The 24,443-nt window shown below is 36.7% G+C and overlaps 1 protein-coding gene across 1 annotated transcript; it reads left to right on the top strand.

Moving 5' to 3' along the window:
- The first annotated feature begins 10,783 nt into the window (after window positions 1-10,783).
- On the top strand, window positions 10,784-11,116 carry LOC145991702 (uncharacterized). The gene has a single exon (XM_083127760.1). The coding sequence runs from the start codon at window positions 10,784-10,786 to the stop codon at window positions 11,114-11,116; it is 333 nt and encodes a 110-aa protein (XP_082983886.1).
- Window positions 11,117-24,443: the final 13,327 nt, after the last annotated feature.

Here is a 24,443-nt window from a genome sequence, read left to right as displayed (position 1 = left end):
CACTGCTATTTGGGTGATTTCGTCCAGTTTGCAAATTTGTAACAAGTTTGAACATGCAGGCGTGCTCCCTGTCAAGCGGAATGCTGGCGTAGGTATTGTTGTAGGCCTATCGTCTATCTATCAGCATGTTCGAAATGGGCAAGGTGAAGGAACTTAGTTCCGATCTGAAGGATGTTATAAATTTGGCCCTTAGAGGTTTTTCGTTAAGAAAAATTGGACAAACAGTCAATAAATCACACTCAACACTTCAATACATACTAAACAAATTTAGAGAGGAAGGTTCAACACAGAATGTGCCGAGAAAACCAAAAGAGAGACGGTTGAATAAACATGCTGAACGCTTTATTTTAAAAAGAGTGCGAGAAACCCCCCTACTAAGTGTTCCTCAGTAACGACCGTTAGTAGAAAATGTTGCTGGCAAGATGATGTCCGATCAAACTGTCCCAAGTGCCTTGTGGAAGCATGGATATCATGGCAGAATACCACGAAAGAAACTGTATGTAAATAATGTGAATCGCAGGAATAGACTTTCATTCGCGAAAGAGCACATCCACAACGACCAGGAATTTTGGGATAGTGTCATATGGTCAGACGAGTCCAAGATTAATATATACCGGTGAGATGGGATAAATAGGGTCTGGAGAAAATCAAATAAAGACAATGATCACATTAACACAGTTCCAACAGTTAAGCATGGTGGTGAGTCATTAATGATTTGGGGCTGTATGTCGTCCAAAGGTGTTGGTACCATCCAGTTTATTGAAGGGTATCATGGATGCATATGTCTATTTGGACATATTGAAGAACAATGTAAAGCAGAGTGCCCAAAAATTGGACATGCCACCTATCTACAGATTCCAACAAGACAATGACAGTAAGCATAAGGCACAAGTTAACATGAATTGGCTAATATGGAATGTGCCCAAACTATTACAAACACAAGCTCAAAGTCCAGACTTAAATCCCATTGAGCATTTATGGGCAATTTTGAAGAGGCGAGTCCATAAAGCAGATGTCAAGTCCAAACAAGAGTTGAAAACTGTTGTGCAAGCCGAGTGGAATAAAATAGCTCTAAAACATGTCGAAAACTGGTTAATTCTATGAAGAACAGGTGTCAAGCAGTAACTAAAGCCAAAGGATAGGCATCAAAGTATTAGAACTGTCAGTCAATCTGCTCTGAATATACTTTTTTCTTTTATATTATTAAGTGTACGAATAGAAAAATTGTACAAAAAATGGCATGTTTCTCTTTCAATTTCATTTAATTTATTATTGTCATTGGTTATACAGAATTTGGGTAAGATTTTATGTTCGTAATGTTATTAGTTATTGAATTGTAAAGAAACAATTTCAAAAGAGTGTATTTCCTTTCAGATATTAAAGCATTTTCTTTGAAAATCTGTGTGTACGAATAAGAATGTTACATACTGTATGAGTGGTAAAATCAGATGTGTCTTAGCTTGCTGTCATGATATGGGAATGTTCGAAGGCACCAAGTTCAACATATGAAAGACAACAAGTATTGCTGCATTCACTCTATGGCAGGCAGTGGTAAAGTATCATATCTTAGGATGGACAATGGTGTTTTTATATTGGACCGGGCCAAGTATTGCACCTTGTATGGTAAAAAATATTGATGAATAATGAAAATATGTCTAACTAACTAACTCTCTTGCCTTCTTAAACCCAAAGGTTCATGGCTACAGCAACACAGACCTTCCATCTGTCCCTATCCTGAGCAAGATCTATATACTCTTTTCCATCCCTACAGATTTCCTTTAGGTCCATCTCAACGTTATCCCTCCATCTTCGTCTTGGCCTTCCTACAGGTCTCTTACCATCAGGTTTCCCATCAAGAATCCTGTAAACTCTTCTTTCTTCTCCCACCTAAGTCTTCTTGATTTAATCATTTTAATAATATCTGGACATGAATACAAATTATATAGTTCTAAATTATGTAACCTTCTCCACTCACCTGTCTCCTCATCCCTTTTAGGTCCAAATATTTTCCTAAGGATCTTATTTTCAAATACTCTCAATTTATGTTCCTCTTTCAATTTAAGGGACCAAGTTTCGCATCCATATAATAATACAAGCAAAATTACTGTTTTGTATATTTTAACTTTTAGTTTCTTAGATATTAAATGAGAGAAAAGTAACATGCATTTCCTGAATTTAGCCTGCTTTCTATTTCCTCTTTAATATCATTTTCATTTGTTAGTATTACTCCTAAGTACTTGAATTTGGAAACTGGTTCAAACGAGTTGCTATCAATAATTAGATTTTGATTATTAACTAACTTGGTTTCGGCCTGTAAGCTTCCAAACCTATCTCTTTAGCTGCTTTGAAAAATATTTTAGCATTATTCTTAATTGTATTTATATCATCCCCTAATAAGTCTACATCATCTGCATATGCTAACAACTGAGTCACACCATTTAATTTTAGTCCTTCTTTAGTTTCTTTTACCTTCCTAACAGCATATTCTAAGGCAAAATTAAAGAGAAATGGAGATAATGCATCTCCTTATTTTAACCCATCATGAATTGTAAATTTGTCAGACACATTAATACCCACACGAATTTTACTTTCTGTTTCACTGGTGCATACGTTTATCATATTAACAAGCTTCTTAGGTATTCCAAACTCGACTAATGTAAACAAAAAGATCCGATATTTTTTTACGTGGGGTTGGCAACACTGATGAAGTTGAGCATGCACAGGAGCATGCCCTAGTATTCTGTGCTTGCAACAGAGATTGAATCGTCAGAGTGGGGTTGCATACGTGCAAGTAGCAGTAAGGTGAAATGGCTGCCGTAATACAAAATCCCACCGATTGTGAAGTGAGATCTGTCATACGATTTCTGAATGCCAAAGAACAGAATGCAGCTGACATCCATCGGGAATTGTGTGCCATTTATGAACCGACAGTGATGAGTGAAGGGAAGGTCAGGCAATGGTGCAGAGAGTTTCGGGAAGGGCGTTCAAATGTCCATGGCGGTGAGCGTAGTGGAAGGCCTAGTGTTCAGACGGACAATCTGGTGAAACGCGTTAACGAGAAAGAGAGTTCCAATCGCCGGTTCACAATATCTGAACTCGCCAAAGAGTTTCCAGAAGTGTCTGCGAAAAAACAGTGCATCAAATTGTGACTGACAACCTGGAATATCACAAACTGCATGCGAGTTGGGTACCAAAAATGCTGACAGATGCTCACGAAGAGCAAAGAAGGACAGCTGGATGTGATTTTTTGACCCGCTGGAGGGAGGATGGCGATGACCTGTTCTCGCACATAGTGATGGGGGATGAAACATGGATATCGTACGCCACTGGGGAGTCGAAGCAGCCATCAATGCAATGGCGGCACTTTGGTTCTCCTAAAGCGAAGAAATTCAAACAAACACCATCAGTTCACAAAATCATGACAACCGTGTTTTGGGACCAAAAGGGTGTGATTTTTGTGGAATTCTTGGAACCAGGACGAACAATTACAGCAGAGATGTATTGCGAAACACTGAATAATCTGTGACGTGCCATTCAAAATCGGCAGAGAGGAATGCTATGGTCTGGAATTTTTCTGATCCATGACAATGCCCACCCACACACAGCTGCTCGTACTGTTCAGACAATTCAAAGATTTCGATGGGAACTTTTCAATCATCCCCCTTACAGCCCCAACCTTGCTCCCAGCGATTTCTTTCTTTTTCTTCACCTGAAAAAGTGGCTTGCATCGAAGCATTTCAATGACAGTGATGTGCTCAAGACATCAGTTCTGGAATGGCTGCACTCTCAGGCGGCAGATTTTTATGCAGAGGGTATACGGAAGCTTGTGCCACGCTATCAGAAATATATGGAGGTTAATGGTGACTACATCATAAAATAGTCAAGATATGTACTTATTTATCAATCACAATAAATTTCTTCTCCTATCATTTTCTTGTTTTTTAAAAAATATCGGCCCCTTTTTTTTTACATGAACCTCGTATATAATATAATTTATCTCTTTTGACTGAATCATATGCTTTTTTGAAATCAATTAATAGCTGATGGACACTTTGATTATATTCCCACTTTTTCTCAAGTGTCTGTCTGATGTGAAAATTTTGATCTGTAATTGATCTGTTACGTTTAAATCCACCTTGATAATCACCTATAATTTCATTAGCATATGGGGTTAGTCTTGTTAAAAGAATGTTAAATAATATTTTATATGTTGTTGAGAGTAGAGAAATTCCACAGTAATTATTGCAGTTCATTTTATCACATTTATAAACACAGGAACAATTATGGATTCTTTCCACTGTTGATGGATTTCTTATTAATTCTATATTAAACAAATTAATTTATGAATTTGACATATTAAGAATTTCCACCATATTTAATTAACTGAGCTGGTATTAAATCAATGCCAGGTGCCTTGTTATTCTTTAGCCTTTTAATAGCATCTTTAACTTCAGTCAAGTTAGGTTCTGGAACTAAAGATTCTGCTGTGTGGACTTCATTTACTTCTGATTTATCTCCTACATGGACATTTAAAAGGTCATTAAAGTAGTTATTCCATCTATTTAAAATATCGTTTGGATCAGCCAAAAAATCACCGTTTTTACCTTTATCAAGTTTACTTTAGGTTGCAACCCCTTTCTAAATTCCACTCTATATAAATCTCCAATATTTTTGTTTTTGCTGTTTGTTTCAATTTCGTTAAATTTACTTTTCAAGTAATCTCTTTTTTTACTTCTAAACATGCGGAAAACTTCTCGGTTTATTCTATTATAATTGTTTAGATTTGTATCATCAGAGTTATTTAACCACCTAAGTCTAGCCTGATTTCTTATTTCTATTAAATTATGACATTCGTTATCAAACCATGGCTTACTTTTTCTTGGTTTATGGTATCCTATACTTTCTATAGCTGCTGATTCTATTGCATTACGTATGTGCTCCCAATTCTCATTTACGTCTGTTTCATTTATATTTTCATCATCATTTAAATCCTGCAAAACATCGAATCTATTTGACAGTTTAATTTGGTAATGAAAATATGATGAAGGGGAAATAAACTTGTTTATAAAGGTATACTAGTACCATTTATATGAACATTATGAAAATTATGAATATGCCCTTTAGGTGAAATTTTTCTTTGTGTGAAAAGCTTGAAGTTAAAAAAATCAATTTTGAGATTTTATCCACGTAACATCAAAATGTAATTTTATGTAGTAAATTTGAATGTGAATTTCAGTCCACTTTTATGTAGAAATGTTGGTTTTATAATTACCACAATATCTCATGTGGATCATTCCGCTTCTAAATCAGTTTAATATGTAGAAAAGTATATTATAAAGAAGGGTAAAATCTAGATGTGGTTCTCCATTACTCTTTTGTTTTCCCCCAACATTTTTCATCCCTTCACTATAAATATGGAGTGGTATAAGAAGGCATAAAATACTTTAATACTATTACATGAAAAAATGGCTACCTTGTAAGGTGTAGTAACATGTTGGCTACAATACAGTTCATGTCTTCATAAGGCTGATGTAACACAGGGGTTACCCCTGGAACAAAATTGACAGCTGAATCAAATTTCTTCATCAGGAGGTGTTTACATACCCAAGAGAGCCTAGAAAGGAATTTTTAATTTAGCAAACATGTAAAAGTTACAAAATAGGCTTTTTATTTACTTTTCTAAAGGAGCCGATACAATTGTTGCTTAATGAATATCTATTTTTGACAAGCATATATTGTAAGACATGAAAATATCACTATGCAACATACGAACACACAAAAACCCATTGTTAGTTCAGAATTTCTTCATGGATTCATGCATTCACTTCTTGCTGATCTGAGCATTTCAACTTGTTTATGTATTTCTTCTGATTTAGCATTTCCAGTTGTAACATAGTTGTGGCATTTTTTATACAGAGTCTTTATGTCTTGTAGTAGATCTTCCTCTATTCCTCTTTGCTTTATAATTGCCCAGATCTTTGCTCTAGGTATGGTGTCAAAGGGTTTTTCCATGTTGAGCCTCGTCTAAATGGAGTTCAATTATAGTTCTTAAACGTGATTCCAGTATTCGAGCATAAATTTTTCCTGGGACATTGAGTAAGGAAATTCCTCTGTGGTTTTCACATTTTCTATTGTCTCCTTTTTTATATATTAGTATTATGATACTGACTTGCCAATCCTCAGGTATTCTACTCTCCTTCCACACCAGGTTGAATACTTGGAGCAGCATTTGTTTACTTTCCATTCCCATGTATCTCAACATCTCTGGTGTTACCTCATCATGGCCTGCTGACTTTCCTAGTTTCATCTTTTTAATAGCCTCATCCAAATCATACATGGTAATCACATTTTGATCCTCTTCCTCTTTTCCATTTCCATTGTTTCTCAGGTTCTCCTCTTGCTCCCACTGTTCTCTTTCCCCTTCCCTGTTTTGATCTTCCTCTATGGTCAACAGTTCCTCAAAATGTTATTTCCATCTTCTCATTATATTTTCTCCATTGGTTAATAGGATGTCATTCTTACTCTTTATAAATTTCAATGGACATTCTTTATCTTTCTTTATAGCCTTTAGTGTTCTGTAAAACAGTTTCTGCTTTTCATTAAAATTTGTCTCTAATTTCTTGCCAAAATTTTCCCAAGATTCTTGTTTTTCCAACTTTACCATTTTTTTAACAGTAGTTCCTTGTTTCTTGTATTCTTCGTATGAGTTAACTGATCTCTTATTCAAGGATTTCTTCCAGAGTTCTTTTTTTCCTTTTGACTTGTTCCTTGATTTCTTCTGTCCACCATGGTGTTCTCTTTTCTGTCTTCCTACTTTCATCTTTCCACATGCTTTTGTTGCTGCTTCAAGAATAATTAATTTAAACTTTTGCCACGTATCCTCTAGAGTATTTGAAATGCCATTTTCTGTTGGACTTCTTCTTGGTATATTTGCCTTGTATTTTTATCCTTGAGTTTGTGGTTCATTATTTTCTCCCTTATGTGCTTTGTGTTAGATTCTTTCCTGAATGTTTATGTTATAGCTCTTTTCATTACTAATAGATGATGGTCACTTCCCATTTCAAAACCTCTATACACTCTAGCATCGAGTACATTCCTAAATTCTGCTTTCTGCACTAAGATGTAATCAATGATGGACTTCTCCATGCGACTGGGTTCCTCTCTTGTGTACTTATGAATGCCTTTATGTTGAAATTTGGTGTTAACTATTATTTACTCATTGCTGACACACAGATCAATTATCCTTCTTCCATTGTCATTTTGATGTGCCTCGCCATATTTACCCATCACTTCTTCAATACCCTTTACTTCTTTACCAACTCTTCCATTTAAGTCTCCTAGTACATATATTTTTCCTTCACTGTCGTCTATTACTTTCTGAAGTTCTTCATAAAAAGCATCTTTTCCACTGTCTCATCCTCATTTGGTCCATATGCAGCAATATATCTCATAGTCTGTACCATTGGTATCTACAGTTAGTTGTATTAGTCTCTCGTTTATATACTGCCAGTCTTTTATATGATATCGATATCTTTCTGGTATGATTATGCCTACTCCTGCTTTAGATCGTTGGTTCATGTCCACTCCTGAGTAGAATAAAAGATATCTATTCCCACTTTCTGGTTCCATCATCTGTTCACATCCTCTCCCCTTCTTTTTAGCTTTGGTTACTGCTAGTATATGTAGTTTTTCTTTTTTTATTTCTCTCACAAATTTTATCTCTTTACCATGCACTCCACTGTAACCTGCTGGTTGATTACGTGGAAAAAGGGGCAAAATAGCCTCGTGGAAAGCGTGGTAAGGTCCGGGATCAATTTAATGTACGCGCTTAAGATTAAGCTGCAACCAACAGTTACAAATTCGAATTGTTGGGGGTAATGGCCTGCGTTTAGCGCTGCCGCCTCAGTCTCAAAAAAGAGAACCAATCTCTATACTTGCGCGAACTTAAGGAGAATAAAATGGTTATTGTCCGCTATTCGCACAATCAAAAGGGGAATTTATATATAAAATATGTGGTCACAAAATATCGTGGAAAATTTCACTCAGGCTTGATCAATTCTTAAGAGATCCTGCAATCTAGAAAAAATACGCACTATAATCCAATATAAACACATGTATAAATCTACATCACTACATATACTTCGTCACTAGTTTTTTTTCTTACCAATAATAATTTTGTTCCTTCTCCTTTTTCCTTTATGCGAAGTTTATGAGCAAAAGGGTGGCACAGAATAGTACGCAAATTTCGAAGATTGTTTTGAGTCACAAATTTATTATATTCAATCTTGAAACAAGAACAATTAACTTCTCAAATAACAATAACGTGAAGAATATTCTTATCGCGTACAAATCTAGTTTTACGTATCATTTAAGAATTCATCTCAATTGCAACATTTAACAACTCTTCCGGTCATTCATTCCTTTATCATTTGACATGACGATAATATATATACATAATTTTTGCACGTTACAAAATTCTAACAAGTACTAGAACACGCACGAGTTCTAATGGAACCCTCTTAATTGGCCATTTTAAAACTTAACATGCCAAGAATTCAAACATTTACAATTTGTCAATAAATGGCCCAGTTTTGCCACATATCGTTCCTTTTGACAATAAGTAATACTATACTCCCTACTCCTATTTGATGCTCCCAGTATTTTAATTTTTTAACTTGTGCCAGCCACGTTATCATTAGTATTTCAACATTTAAAAAGTCGTAATGGTGCAATCCAAGTGTCTCGCATACGCCTTGGGAAACATTAAATTCAGGCAAACCCCGCAAGTTCATTCGCGTTATTATTGACACGCAATCAGTATGGCTACTCGTTACTATTTAATTAGATAAAGTACGTTAATAACGATTCAGAACAACTAGTGTTTTCATCGGTTCCACTTTTTAGTCCTTTTATGCTCATTTAAACGTTTGACTCAATTAAGTTAAAGATATGCCAATCTATCACAGTTCACAATCTTTGGATTTTTGCAGAAATAGAGGGGGGAGAAGACGACACTGTACATACCTCCATTAAGTTGCACTTGAAGTACCAGACACCAATTCAACACTGCTAAGAACGATTGGTCAAAAGAAGTCCTGCCTTCCTTCACGTTCTGTCATCAGAACATTGGCGTCGCATCTAGAAACGTCCATGGATTCATTCACAGTCACAAATCTGTATCCTGATTCGGGTTATGGAAAAAATTCCCAAATCAAACTGGACAGCGATAAAGTTCACGCTTTCGTCAAATGCAACTTTCCATTTACGCGTATAAAGTTAATCAGGGAAAATGAGTTCTGCTTCGCGTGAATAGTCCAAACTCGGAGAGAGAATATATCGTAAAGTGCGTGCTAAAAATGAAGTCAAAAAAGGAGGCTAAGTCTCGCCCGCGAGGCAACTTGCACACTTAACCATGCAACACACTGAAAGGCTCTCTCCCACCCGTGACCCAAGTCACGTCGTTGTTATCGCGAAGCTTGTAGAATCCGAACTGCTGTGGCCTTCTGCTCGAGAAGCGAGCACGGAGCGAGAGGTCGGTGGAGACCTCTAGCGGAGACTATTATAAACAACCAAAAAACATACAAGACGCAAGGCATACGAAGAAATGAGGAATTGTGATGCTTTTCCACGCGAAAATACAAAAGCGTAGGAAAAACGTCACACCACGCATATTCCAATTTCTAATTTTCAAAATCCTGTTTCCTCTCCTGGTCGCCAACGTTGGCATCCTTCTGTTTGCTTGTAACAAGATATTCTTGGACTATTGGGTTGTCAGCCCCCTGAGTCCAAAGCCATTGGAGATGCCTCCCCTCTTAGCCCTTGGCCTGCTAGTTTCTATGTCAGGGTGTACTCCCTTAGCTTTTGAGGATCCATCCTCAACACAAGGCAGTGGGTTCCCTCTATTTTAAACCCCAAGAGGGAGGGTTGCCTCTTCCACCATCTGCACCATACCGAAGGACTCCTTTTCAACCCCGTCTGCCATTGAGGACTTCACCGTAACCCTGGCAAATGGCCTTTACATGGTACTATCAGCCAGAGCCAGCTGAACCACGTTTTTTTAAAGAGGTGTTACTCCTCTGGTTCATCCGCCTCCTTTGCCGTTGAGATGACCATCCATCTTCTTCCGCCATTGGAGCCGTTGACCAGTAGGTTTCTTCTTAGCCTGCCTAGCATGGGAGACCCTACCAGTAGCTATGCTACAGCTGGTATAGCCTCGCAAATCATCAGAGCATGCAAGCCCCACCACCAACTACAAGGTCACGCAACCACTAGGTGGGGCAACAAGAGGTTTGAAACAAGGATGAATACTCAGTCCCCTCCATTTCATCATATTGATGGATGAAGTCATAAAAGAATGTAACAAAAAAAGTAAAAAATTACAGCTGGGATATAAAAACATGAGGCCAGCACAACTATCACATTTTGCATATGCAGACGATATCCTAATTTTAGGAAGCTCTGAGAAAAATCTACAATATAAGATGAAAATTTGGAATAAACAACTCCTAAAATGTGGAATGAGAATAAATAATAATAAAACGAAGACCATGATAATAGCAAGAGAAGAGGTTGAGCATAAAATATACCTTGAAAATCAAGAATTAGAACAGGTTAATAGCTTCAAATATCCGGGAGTAACACTACAGCAAGATGGTAAAATAGACAAAGAAATTAACAGCAGAATACAAGTAGCAGGATGCTTATTTAATGCCTTGAAGAGAAACTTTCTCAATAAAAAGGAAATAACAAAGTCAACAAAACTAGCAGTGTATAAAACCAGGAAATGAGATTCTTGCGTAAGATAGAAGGAAAGACAAGAAAAGAGCGAGTGAGAAATCAAACCATAAGAAATTGTTTGAGAGTTTCTCCCTTACTAGAGAAAGTAGAACAGAGCCAACTAAGATGGTTTGGTCACGTGAAGAGAATGGTTGGAATGCACGTAGCCAAAGCGGTCTACAAAGTGAAAATGCAGGGGACAAGACCAAGAGGAAGACCTAGAAAAGTGTGGGAAGACGATGTAAAGAGAGCTGTGGAAGTAAGGGGCAGCGACTGGAAAGAAGTGCAAGATCTAGTGCAAGACAGGGACAGATGGCAATCCTTCTACACCGCAAGGTAGAAGAGGACAGATAAGTAAAGTAAAGTATCTGTTTCTTTTTATTCAATTTTTGCTAAGTTTACTTCTTCATTTTAAAGTTCACAACACATTTTCCTTTTCCTTTCGTTTATTTAAAATTCCAATTTATTTTCTCTTGCAAATATAAATAATTCACTTTACTTTTAGCTTAGGATTTGATAAAATTATTAAACGTAAATAAATGGTTCCATTTGTTTGTTAGTTTTAAGTCCCCTTATGCACAGATAGGCTAATCTGGACAGGACTTACAGCTTAAAGTGGGATCAAAGCCACAATGTGCCTCCACTGGGTATCGGACCCCAGACCCCTTGATTACAAGGTGATGATGTTTCAGTTGAGATTTTTATTTTTTCAAAAATCAGGAAATGTTTTTCTGTATTTTGTGAAATTAGGGCATGCAAAGAATAAATATATATGAGTATCATATTGTAATTCTGCTCCGAATTGATCTTGATTTCAGTTAACTATTTTCATGTTTGAAATGTGGTAATTACTTTGTGTATAAATATCTAGTTCTTTATTAAATTATTAATACTAGCATGGGTAAATTATATTTAAAATGAGGTGGCTTATTTTCTCTTACTTTAGCATACCAACAATATGCATTTCCATTTTTATTGTTACTGTGTGTGTGTACACCACTCATTCCCTTAAATATTGATTGTTTGGTTTCAACAATAAAGTTGGACATTATTTATTGCTAGGATATCTAACTAGTAATTTGTATCTCCAATGTGTGAGTTAGTTACAAAAGAAGAAGAAGTACATAGGAATCAAGACAATAAGAAATATATAGGTTAAAACCTATATCTTAATTTTTGCTGCATGGTTATAGTATAATAGAACTTGTTTAATAATGTTATCTCTAATATTTATAAAACATTTATTTTACATGAAATTTTAAAATCACTTACACTCTTATGTGTTGGATGTATATGTATGCATACACAACATAAGGAGGACTGGACCTACAGTTTGAAGTGGGATTATATATAAAGCAATGAAATGTGCCCCTACTTGGATCTGAACCCAGAATCCCATGATTACAATGTCCTAGCATTAACTAGGCTGTCTGCAATTTCTTAAAAATTAAATCCCCTAACATTTCCAGTCCAAGAACTAAATTTTTCAGGTGGAAACACAAAATGTGAAATAACACATTGTAATATTAATTTTTCATGTTTTTTAAAGTTGTGAGGTGCATATTCCCAACATATTTTGTCACGAAATGATGCGAAATACACTCATAAATACGAAATTTAGAGTTTATTTAGAGGCGTGACACTTTCTGAAGTCTGAATTATCCTGTGTGGGTTATGCAAATCACGGAAAATTGATTAATTCTGCTGTAAATATTTGAGATGCAAAAATGAACTCCTTTCCACATGATACTCTGACAACTACACTGCCGTGCTATTAGAAGGGAAATGTTTATTTTGTGTAGTAAGTGTAGTTAAAATGAAATTTAGGGTCATGATTACTAATTTAATGCTGAAAAGGAATATTTATATACCACTTTTTATCCAGAAATGTGCACAGTTTTTGTACCAAAATCTTGAATTTTCTTCACCATAAATATGTGGCTATAGTAATTAATGTACACACAAACATACATTTAACATCACTAACATTTTAGTTGAAAACACCCTCAGAAACTTACATGTAACCTTCTATTTATAGTAAGTATCAGTTTGTTTCAGCTTTCACATACAAAGGATTAACAAAAAAATAACTTTTACCAAAAATTCATAATTATAGAGGAAGTAGGGCATAATTATGGTAAAATTGATTAATATACATGGTGATTATAAAGTCACTAGACATTTCTGCATTAACAGGATTTATTGCACAAAATACAATATGTACTGAAACATATATCACAGTAGGACACAAAATCAGTATAACTCAATGTGACCACTCCTCAAGTCTAGGCACAGTTGTCAGAGATCCACAACAGCCAGAAACACCTTCTCAAACATAGCTGGTGCAATCTCAGCAACTGTGGCCATAATGCATTCTTTCAACTGGGCTTTTCTTGTACACCTTAGACTTTATAATCCCTCAAATGAAAAAGTTTAAGGGAGTCAGGTCGAGGGGGAGGGAGCAACTTCCCGTTTGCAAGGCACGACCAATCCATCTACCAGTGAAAACTTCGTTCAGGTGATCATGAACAATAATGGCAAAATGTGGTGGTGCCCCATCCTGTTGGTGTACAGTAAGGACCTTGGTGTTCCCCAATCCACCGTGTTATGAGCCACAGTTGGCTACACTTTGCACATTTTGTGATGTTATGGCTGGCCTACCAGGATGTTCCTCATCCACAATAATACCAGTTTGATTGAATTTGTTGACTAGATTCTTGATATCCAACCTGTGGTGCCCGGATTTATGAATTCCAGGTGAAGTCCGTCCAAACCTGTTCTTACTTCTACTATTACCATAGCTTCACATAACATCCAAAAGGAATGTATTTTGTCACGATATCACTAAAATGTTTAGAGACTTTATAATCACCCTGTACCAAACTTTCTAAAAAAATTCAGATTTCCCCAGAAAAAAGAAAATTTTATTGACTTTTCCAGATTGGTCAACATCCTGTTTACTGAAATGCTATTGAGAAAACCCACAAAATGTTCCAACTGGACATTCAATGTACTACTATTTAGAAAACTTAGAGCACGAAAGCAGATTATGGAAATTTATATTTTGTGCTGACAAGTTTGTAACTTTTGGAACCAATATTTAGTATTTTAAGTGATGTATCACTACATTTACATTATTTACAAATTATATACAAATACAGTGGAACCTCGATTATTCGTTCCCTAAGGGAACCAAGCTGGAAAAAAACCCCACAGAAAGCAGGAAAACGTCAAATTTAGGGAAATAATATAACATTCTCCTCTGTTGGTACCATCAAGATTGAATGTATAATGCAGGAAAATGTAAAATCCAGGTTCCACTGTATCTCTACAGACAGATGCCCATAAAGGTTTTGTCAAAAAGAATGGTTTGCAGATAAGATTGAATATTTATATCTTATATCTGCAGTAGCACTGGCAGAGACGATTGTACACAGGCAAAACAGCGGAAGTAAAAAATCAGGCGAAGCCAGGCCGGTTCAGCAGCTCAGTGGTAGAGCAATGGCACGGAATGCCAGAGACCCGGGTTCGAGTCCTGGTCCAACCTGCATTTTTGCTTTTGCTAACAGTTCTACGTAAGATTGAATATACTATTGAAGATTCATGAGGGACTGAACAGGGAACAGAATTCGGGAAGGAATACAAAATTGTTGGGAGAACTTGTTCTGGAGAAATTACAAATTTCATTGATTGATTGATTGATTTGGTTTATTTTACTTCGCATTTCTTGACACTTTTGGCTAATCACAACGATGAAGATGAGTGATGATATGATGAAACTGATTGACACTCGTGAAGAACACACATGCCCAGGCCAGGATTCAAACCCAAGGCACCTGGCATGGTAGCAAGCTGTGCTAATCACTCTGCCATGGAAGTTAGCTAGAACAGATATTAATCATAGAGTTTAGAGCTCGTTTTAGGTATAAATTACAAATGTCCAAATACATATGAACATTTTATCTACTAATAGATTTCAGATATTGTGATAGTGGATAATTATTTATCAGTGCTTTGTGCAGCATATCTGGATTATGCATTTTCCAAATGTCTGGATATTTAGGTAACGTGAGTAATCCAAATATCCAGATTATCTGTAGCCTTGAAAATAGATACTGGAAAATTTTATACCAGATACCTGTCATCTATACTTTGGACCCTCTGTGGTATTTCATCCAAGAATCTGTGGACATATTTTTACAATTCATGAATTGGATTTATTTTCCAATTCATAGTAATATGTGAATTGTCCTAAGAGGCCAGGCCTACCCTAATATATTTGTCTATTATGGATTATTTTATTACTTATAAATTTCATTAAACGATGCTAAATAAAAGAAAACTGAAATTCTAGGTCTTCCAATAATTACCGCAAGTTTGAAACCCTGCCTGGAACCGAATCTGCGAATTCAGCGAGGCCCGCCTGAGAGTGCCTCAGCTAGTCCCATAACAACCTATGTGATTCGTGCGGGAAAACATAATTTCAGGTTCACGTTCACCTGTAAAGTAAACTGAGAGGCAGGCCTCTTTTCTCTCTCTTACCCTCTCTCCCTGACTTCCAAAGAATGCCGATCGTGTACAAGCACGTGACGAAGCCGGCAGTGGACGCACAGAGCTTGTTGAAGCAGCATTTCCATGGAAGATTCAGAGCTGTGCCGGGAGCGGAGCACACCCAGCTGCTAACATGTAGCGAAAATGTGTTGCTAACACCACTAAGCCTGGCCTCCTAACCTATCAAAGTAGGCATTATTAGAATTCTAACTGCAAATAATGCATGCAAGTTTGTTACCAGTGTTAAGTTTGGTGCTTTCAGCTCTTTTGAGGAACCGCTTTTCGCGAAGTGTTAGCTGCTGTATATGCCCAACACCAATCTCGATTCAGAGGGGGGAACTATTTTATTTCTTTGAGGAAAGGGATATTGAGGCGAAATTTCCTTTCACGATTAGTGACATAACTGGAAACGTGCTACTTTTAAAATGGGGCAAAGTACAATGCAAACGCATAGAGGAAATCCATGTTACTGAAATTTTCTGCTCGGTGTGTTACACAGAAAGGTGTCCATGTTCTCATTTAGAATTTCATCATTTTCTAAATCATATTATAATTTTTAAAAAAGTTGGGTGTTGAAGAAGAATTATATGCATAAAAGAGTTAAAAAGAAATAATTAATTGATAGATTTAGTATATTTTACTTGGCTTTCTGCCATTTTTGTCTAATTGGGAAGACGAGAATGAGCGATAATATGATGACATTGACGAAGGGACACTCACAGAGAACGTCTATGCCCAGGCCCTTGTTGTGGCACGCTGTTATAACCAATCCACCGCAGAGGTCAGCATTAACCCTTCAAGCCGGTTCGACGTACACGTGTACGGACTCTCATAGTGCTTCTAGAGGCGGTTCGACGTACACGATACGTCCCGTGTAATAGTGAAGAAATGATGCATATTCTGCCATCTATTGTTTTCCCACATGAACGAAAACGCATGTAACTCAAGAATAGACTGCAATGTGCTGCTATCTGTTGGTTTTCTTTCCAATTACATGAAATTATGTGCAAATTTTGTGACATTATGCGAAAATTGCTGTTTTGGTGATTTAAAATTACCGCCTGTCACAGCGGCTGATGGGTATTTAACTCCCGGCTTGAAGGGTTAAAAAGAAATAAATGCTAAGTGACGATCAAGTGATCCATTTCTTTAATGCGAGAAACATTTACAATACTGTTATTGAAGTAGCAAATATTTTTTACGAGCAGCTTCAATATAAGAAATGTAAGAGGGCTAGGACCTCACAGAATGGCCTTTGGTCAGAACTTCGAGTCCCATCGTCACTATTTTCTGACCTTCAAGACAGAAGCGCCTTTATCCTCAGTAGAATCTGAACCAATGCCTCCAGGGGGAATCTAACCTTCTGCTTCTTGATTATAATGTGAGAGCATTAATCACTACATTATCCTTTTCAATCCCTATCCCAAGTTTCTCGAACAGCAGTAGATGAGATTCAGGCAATATGTTATACTTTATTTTCTAGGGGCTATATTTTAACGTACTACTGTTAAAAAAAAATACATCTTCCCTCCCCCCCCAATCCCTGCTCCATCCTGTGCATACCCTTCCAGAGACAGCACGCTTTGCCACTGGTAATATTTTAGAACATTTATAATATAACGATAATATGACAGAAATTTGCAAGAATATATGCTACAATTATTTCTACTTTGAACATGATTCTCTATTTCAGGTGAGGAGCATCCAGTATTCAAGCCATGAGTTATCTGTTTGCAGACAGAGTATTTTTAGTTTTCAAGTTTCGCTGATATTATGTTTATTACGCATTTGCCTTATTGATATTATTTTAAGAAAGGTTTGCCTTTGTGTTTAGTTTAGAAAGGGATGATGCAGTGAATGTGATAGGTCATAACAAAGAAAAATATATCAGTTAAACTTGCATTTCGATATGAAACTTTGTTTTCAAAGTAAAGAAAGTATAAGAAATGTAAAATGTTGTTGAATGTGATCTTCTCATATAATATTAATTAGGTGATAAGTAAGGAAAAATGATAAAACCAGTTATATGTAGACAGTGTAAATAGCAAGCCAATAAATTAAATATACAGTGCAAAATTTCAACATTCATACTACCAAAAAACTTGGTGTCTAAGAAGCTGTAAATTTTACATTTCATTTTCATATCTTGTTAAGCATAAATATGCTCTAAAGATTAATGAGAACTAAATATTTACTCTTACAAAAATTAAACTGCTTTGTATAGTAACAAGAACATTATTGAATTTATATGCCACAGGTAAAAGTCATACACATTGGAACATGCCATGTAGTCATATGGGGAGAAAAGGGTGCAAGCGTAGGGCACGACACATTCAGTCTTGACCAATTGTGAAGGTAATGTGATCAACACCATGCTCCAGCCATCTTTCAATACAATCACTACATGTAACTGTGAGGCAATAGCAAGCACTTGATAATTTAATCTGTCTATTTATCTTAGATGAGTTTACATGCAGTCAAATGAACAGCACACTCAGCCTTTGGTGCAAGGTTTAATTCCTGGTGAGAACCCAAAAAGTTTTGATTTTAAACCAGCATTAAGGGGAGCTCCTTGAAATGGATTGTAGCACAGACTGGTTCAGATGTCTGGGAAAGAAACTCAACATGTTGGTCCTGAGTTACCCAATAAAGAGTCACTTAGCTGGTCTCAGTCAGTTTAGATACTGTAGTTTCTCAAATACCAATTCCTTGTCAAAATCAGCATTGGCAGAGCCACAGAATCACAACTGATGATAAGGTCATACAAATATAAATACCCCAAATGAAATAGTGAATCTAACAGCTTCAGAGGTTGGCTTAGGGAGATATCTTGATATTACACTGTTGTAATACTTCATCAGTTTGGTTCTCTTCTGTGCTTCCTAGAAACATAATGAGTGGAAAATATTATACGAGGGGCATTCAAGTCAAACCGGGACTTTAGTAAGTGGGTAGTGTGTCATATTACTGACAGGTGGTGCACATGTCGGGGGGGGGGGGGGGGCAGTCCTTGATTGTTAATTAAAATGGCAGACAACAATGTTAGTGCATACATGGAATGGTGTGAGGTGATTAAGTTTATTGTGAACAAAGATGTAAAATCTGCAGAAATCAACAGAAGACTGCAAGCTCAGTATGGTGATGAGATGCTCAGCTGCAGTCTGTAAACGATTCAAAGATGGGTGTACGGTCATGGTGGTTCTCAGCCCACAGGTCTCCTTGGATGGTTCAGGCATACTGACAAACCTTTCTATGCCAAAGCTTTCCAGGCATTAGTTAAATGCTGGGATAAGTATAAACGAAGCAGTGGAGTATGTCGAAATATAAATGCAGTTTACACTCCTTTAAATTAGTTCTTTTATTTAATAAAGTCAAAAGTCCCAGTTTGACTTGAACAACCCTCGTATTTTCGGCTGTACTTTATGAGTATAGTGAAGCAATATACACAGAAGAGTGCCACTCCATTCCAGGTTCTAAAAGGAGGGTACTTAACAGATGATTAGGATACAGATGTCTGAAACAAGAAGGACCCAGCTGTGCCATTCTACTTTCAAGGAAGGATTTGTACAAAGATAAGTAATTATGTTTTCTTTCATATTTTATATTTACTTTAATCAATTTTTGTTGTTGTTATTTTAGGATATCTGTATGAAAAAAAGACAGGGTGTTTACCTGCGAGCTGTTAATGTCTCGGAACATCCAGTGCTCACCTTCAGAGCGGGTCCTACTCCAGGGATTGGTGGGTAGGGAGAGAGTGGCCGATCTCCAGATGAACACTAGAAGCAATTCTGGAGGTTGGCAGTGTTGCAGGATTGTGCATTTTGTCTTTATTTCAGGTAGACATATTAGTATCTTTCAGTTCGTTCTGTTTACTACAAGTTTTCTTATCTTTTTCAGGTTAAATTCTATCGCAGGATGTACCAGGAGTATTGTGGTGAGTTTTCAATAACATTCCAATCTCTTTTCTTGTTATTTTAGGATGTCTATTTGAAAAAAAGACAGGGTGTTTACCTGCGAGCTGATAATGTCTCGGAACATCCAGTGCTCACCTTCAGAGCGGGTCCTACTCCAGGGATTGGTGGGTAGGGAGAGAGTGGCCGATCTCCAGATGAACACTAGAAGCAATTCTGGAGGTTAGCAGTGTTGCAGGATTGTGCATTTTGTCTTCATTTCAGGTAGACATATTAGTATCTTTCAGTTTATTCTGTTTATTACAAGTATTTCTCTTTATAGGTCAATTCATATCCACAGGATTCAGTGCCCTGAAGAAGATTACAGTTTGGTAAGAAATTATAAGGTGTTATGTACATAGACATAGATTGTTTTCTAGCAGGTTAAGTATATATTTTAAGGAACCTTACACTATCTGCAAACAGACAACTCACGACCATCCTATTCTGAAAATGGAATTCAGGTAAATAAGATAGTCTTAGTTTTTCTTTAATGTCAGTTGCATAATTAAATATTCATGTAAGCTAGTGTTAAATTTATAAATATTATAATATATTTGTGCTTACTTTTTGTGTTAAGATCAAATTTTATGGTTGTGTTCTAATGTTTTTGTTTCCAATACAGGATCTTTGAATTTTGGGACAAATGAAAAATTTGCAATTGCAGAATCATACAATCATATTTTCATGGTTAATTGTAACGTTTTTAAGTTAAGTAGATTTCTAATGAACATTTTTACATTTTCATAATCTGTTTTTAATCGAACTTTTAATTATATGTCTTTTTTTAATAATTTTGACATTTTCAATGAATTGATTTTTGTGATGATTGCTTTTCTTTAAAACAATGAAATCATAATTTTTAACCACACCAGATGGTTCTTGCAAGAAATATTAAAAAATAAGTAGTCAAAAACTGGTATTTTTTTTATCATGGATTGATAAATTACACTTGGGGTCTGCCCTATCATATTTCAATTCTAATCCAAATAGAATTACAAATTAAAATTAAATATTACACAGAAACTTGGGTAACTCTTTTACATTTGAGGTTGTTCAGAAATTATCAGCACTTGCAAGTAGCATCTGACAGTCCTAAGTCTGTTGAAGTGGGAAGGGAGATTATGATTTCAAATTCTTTACATCTGCCAAAACAGACAGACTTCCATTCACTTTCTGGCTTGCCAATGGAGAAACTAGCACGTGAGGAAGCTACTCCTGTATCCATGGATGTGTTCTCAGAGTACAATGGAATACCAAAGTGAGGTGCCGATGGCGCTAGGGACAGCCCCTTAAGTATGGAGGGAAAAAAGGAGATACATGATGATATTTGTTGGCAAGTACATTATCAACTAGATTCTCAATAACAAAATTTCTTGTTTAGAATCATTCATGCAGTTCAAAAGTTATGGTCAACTGGTTATAAAAAATATCAAACAACAAAAATGTATTACTGATAACAATTTGGAAGAGTGCTGTCTGTGAAATTTCTGGAAAAGAAAGTAAAATAAATCACTAACAAATTTGATCACCCATGCTGGTTGATACTTTTCCAGAGTCCAGATTTCTCATATGTAGAGCAAAATTTTCATTGAGTGATTGAGTGTAAATTATCCTGTAAATGATGCAAAGTTCAAAATTATCATGCATTTTTCACCAATATATGAGGGGCAGTCAAATGAAAACCATACACCCGCTACAAAGTGACAATGGAGTTTGTTTTATTCAAAAGTAATTGCCACAAGTGTTAAGACATTTATCCCAATGGGAGACAAGACAAAGAGAAAACTAAATATATGCTTACAGGCCGAAACCAAGTGTTAGGTAATAATCAAAATCTAATTATTGATAACAACTCGTTTGAACCAGTTTCCAAATTCAAATACTTAGGAGTAATATTAACAAATGAAAATTATATTAAAGAGGAAATAAAAAGTAGGCTTAATTCAGGAAATGCATGTTACTTCTCTCTTCATAAACTTTTGTCTTCTCATTTAATATCTAAGAAACTAAAAGTTAAAATATACAAAACCGTAATTTTGCCTGTAGTATTATATGGATGTGAAACTTGGTCCCTTACATTGAAAGAGGAACATAAATTGAGAGTATTTGAAAATAAGATCCTTAGGAAAATATTTGGACCTAAAAGGGATGAGGAGACAGGTGAGTGGAGAAGGTTACATAATTTAGAACTACATAATTTGTATTCATGCCCAGATATTATTAGAATAATTAAATCAAGAAGACTTAGGTGGGCAGGCCATGTGGCACGAATGGGAGAGGAAAGAGGAGTTTACAGGATTCTTGTTGGGAAACCTGATGGTAAGAGACCTGTAGGAAGGCCAAGATGAAGATGGAGGGACAACGTTGAGATGGACCTAAGGGAAATCGGTAGGGATGGCAAAGAGAATATAGAACTTGCTCAAGATAGGGACAGATGGAAGGCCTGTGTTGCTGCAGCCATGAACCTTTGGGTTTAAGAAGGCTAGAGAGTTAGTTAGTTAGTTAGGGACACAAGACGATCAATTCCAGTCTTGTAGAAAGAGGTAGGTCGCTGATGGATCCACAACATCACCCACTGTTGCACTTCCTCGTCTGAATGAAACCCACGTCCACGAATGTCTTTCTTCAGGTCACCAAAAATGTGGAAGTCACATGGGGAAATATCGGGGCTGTATGGAGGATGTTCAAGAGTTTCCCAGCCAGATGTCTGAAGCTTATCCCTCACCAGATTGGCAGTATGGGGATGGGCGTTCCTCAGTGATTCGTCGGTCTTCCTGGATCAGACCATCGATCCTCGCAATCACATCAGGCGTAATGGCTTGATAGGCCTGTCCCGGGCGCGGATCGTCTTGCAGTGATGTGCGTCCTTCGCAGAATCTCTTCTGCCACTAGTGCACACTTGTCAGGGACATGCAGTGTTCGCCATACACTGCAGACATGCGACGACGAATTTCGCGTGTTCCAGCACCCTCAGTCACCAAGAAACGATCCACACCTCTCTGCTCTTCTTTGCTTGCCTCCATTTCCAATGCTGGATGAACACACTTTTCACTACGCTCACCTCCTGAGCAATGACGAAGCAACTGTGTGGACCTGTGCATTTTCACTATGCATTTATCCTACCCTACAGATGGCAGTATCGATACGTAACAACAGTGTTGCCAACTTTTGCGAGGAATGTGTTTCATGGTGGGTGTTCAGTTTTCATTTGACTGCCCCTCATAATATTAAAAATGGATCTTGTGTTGAAATGACAGTTATAATTAAGGCTGAGGAGATACCACTTTGAACCAATAAACCGATACTGATGCTTGAAAACTGTAACAATTAAAAGTTGTTTAAATATTGATTAATAATATTATGTAATTATTCCACTCCAATTGTATCATTAGAGGCATACCCTTTGGTAAATAAAAAAGCAAAATGGAAAACAGTCAATTTAGGGTTCAAAGGCGGTAAATAAATTTAATTTTGGTGTTATAGTGGTGAAAAATCGGATCAAAAACACTACGTAAAAATGAGATTTTGGTTTGAAAATTGTGATTATGATCCAAAAATTTGATTTAAATACTGCACTTACGTACAGTGTGTCCGCATAAATATCTACCAATAAGAAATTAAATTATCTGGGTAACCAATAGTGATAGGATCATCTGGTTTTCTTTGTCTGAAAGAGAAACTCAACAGTTTTATCACCAAATGGTGGAAGGTGGCAAAATTGCTAGAGTGCATTCGCTTCACGTTTGTTTACAAGTGAGCAAAATGGCTTCATTTCCAGTGCGTCAGAAAGTTCAGTGCTGTTCTTGGTTTGCTGAATTCATGTCTCCTGTACAGAGAAAATTCAAACAAGAATATGGACAGGAACCACCAGAGCGTCATTCCATTGTTGGAAATGGGTTCTGTGTTGTGTAGGGAAGGCAGTGGCATGAAACGTGTGAGTGAGGCAAAAGTGGAGGCAGAAAGAGGGAGGAGGGAGAAAGCTTTTCAATGCAGCTAACAAAAATAGATTAGATGGGCAAGTACAAAACTTCAAATCTCTCGATCAACTGTGCATGACATTGTACACAAAAGGTTGCAGATAAGAGCTTACAAGATACAGCTCGTTCAAAAAATTAATTGTAATGACAGACCTTGAAGGAAGGAGTTCGCTATTGAAATGTTATCGTGCATTGATGAAAACAATGAATTCCTAAAACATGTAGCATTTTCTGACGAAACAGCTTTCCATACATCAGGTAAAGTGAATAGGCATAATTGCAGGATATGGGGTGAGGAAAATCAATACTTCATGGTAGAAAATGAAAGGGACAGTCCCAAATTAAATGTGTGGGGTGCGTTGACTCATGATTCTGTGATCGGGCCTATTTTCTTTCAAGAGGATACAGTTACAGGAAACACCCACTTGGAAATGTTGGAATATTACGCTGTACGCCATATAAAACATGGATACAAATTTCAACAGGATGGGGCTCCTCCACATTATGCACGGAATGTCAGAAACTTCCTCGATCACCATTTCCCACAGAACTGGATTGGAAGAGAAGGACCTATTCAATGGACACCGAGGTCCCCTAATTTGACCCACTAGACTTCTTTCTATGGGGATACATCAAGACTCTCGTGTACCAAACACCAGTACAAGACTTGGACGATCTTCGGCAAAGAATTATCGCTGCATGTGAATCTGTGACGCCTCAAATGTTACAGAACACCTGGAGGGAGGTTGAGTATCGCCTTGATGTTTGTCAAGCAACCAAAGGAGCACACGTGGAGATTTATTAAGGTGAGTGCACTGAATATTTTGTGTTGGTGATAAAACTTGTTGAGTTTCTCTTTCAGACAAATGAAACCAGACGATCCTATCACTATTGGTTGCCGAGATAATTTAATTTCTTATTAGTAGATATTTACCCGGACACCCTGTATTACACAAAATAAACACATCCCTCCTAAGAGTACATTTACGTAGTTAACAGAGTATTAAGTTTATTCCTGTATAAAGGGTACATTTTTGCTTCTCAAATATTTACAGCAAAGTTAATCAACTTTCCGTGAATTGCAAATTGCAGGATAATTCAAACTTCAGAAAGTGTTGCGTCGGTAAATAAACACTAAATTTTGTTTTTTAAAAGTATATTTGGATTTTGCAGTTCATTTTGCATC

The sequence above is a fragment of the Lepisma saccharinum genome, chromosome 8, assembly GCF_977018435.1.
Source record: "Lepisma saccharinum chromosome 8, izLepSacc3.1, whole genome shotgun sequence".
Taxonomy (NCBI): domain Eukaryota; kingdom Metazoa; phylum Arthropoda; class Insecta; order Zygentoma; family Lepismatidae; genus Lepisma; species Lepisma saccharinum.
This window is presented reverse-complemented; position numbering and strand designations above follow the sequence as displayed.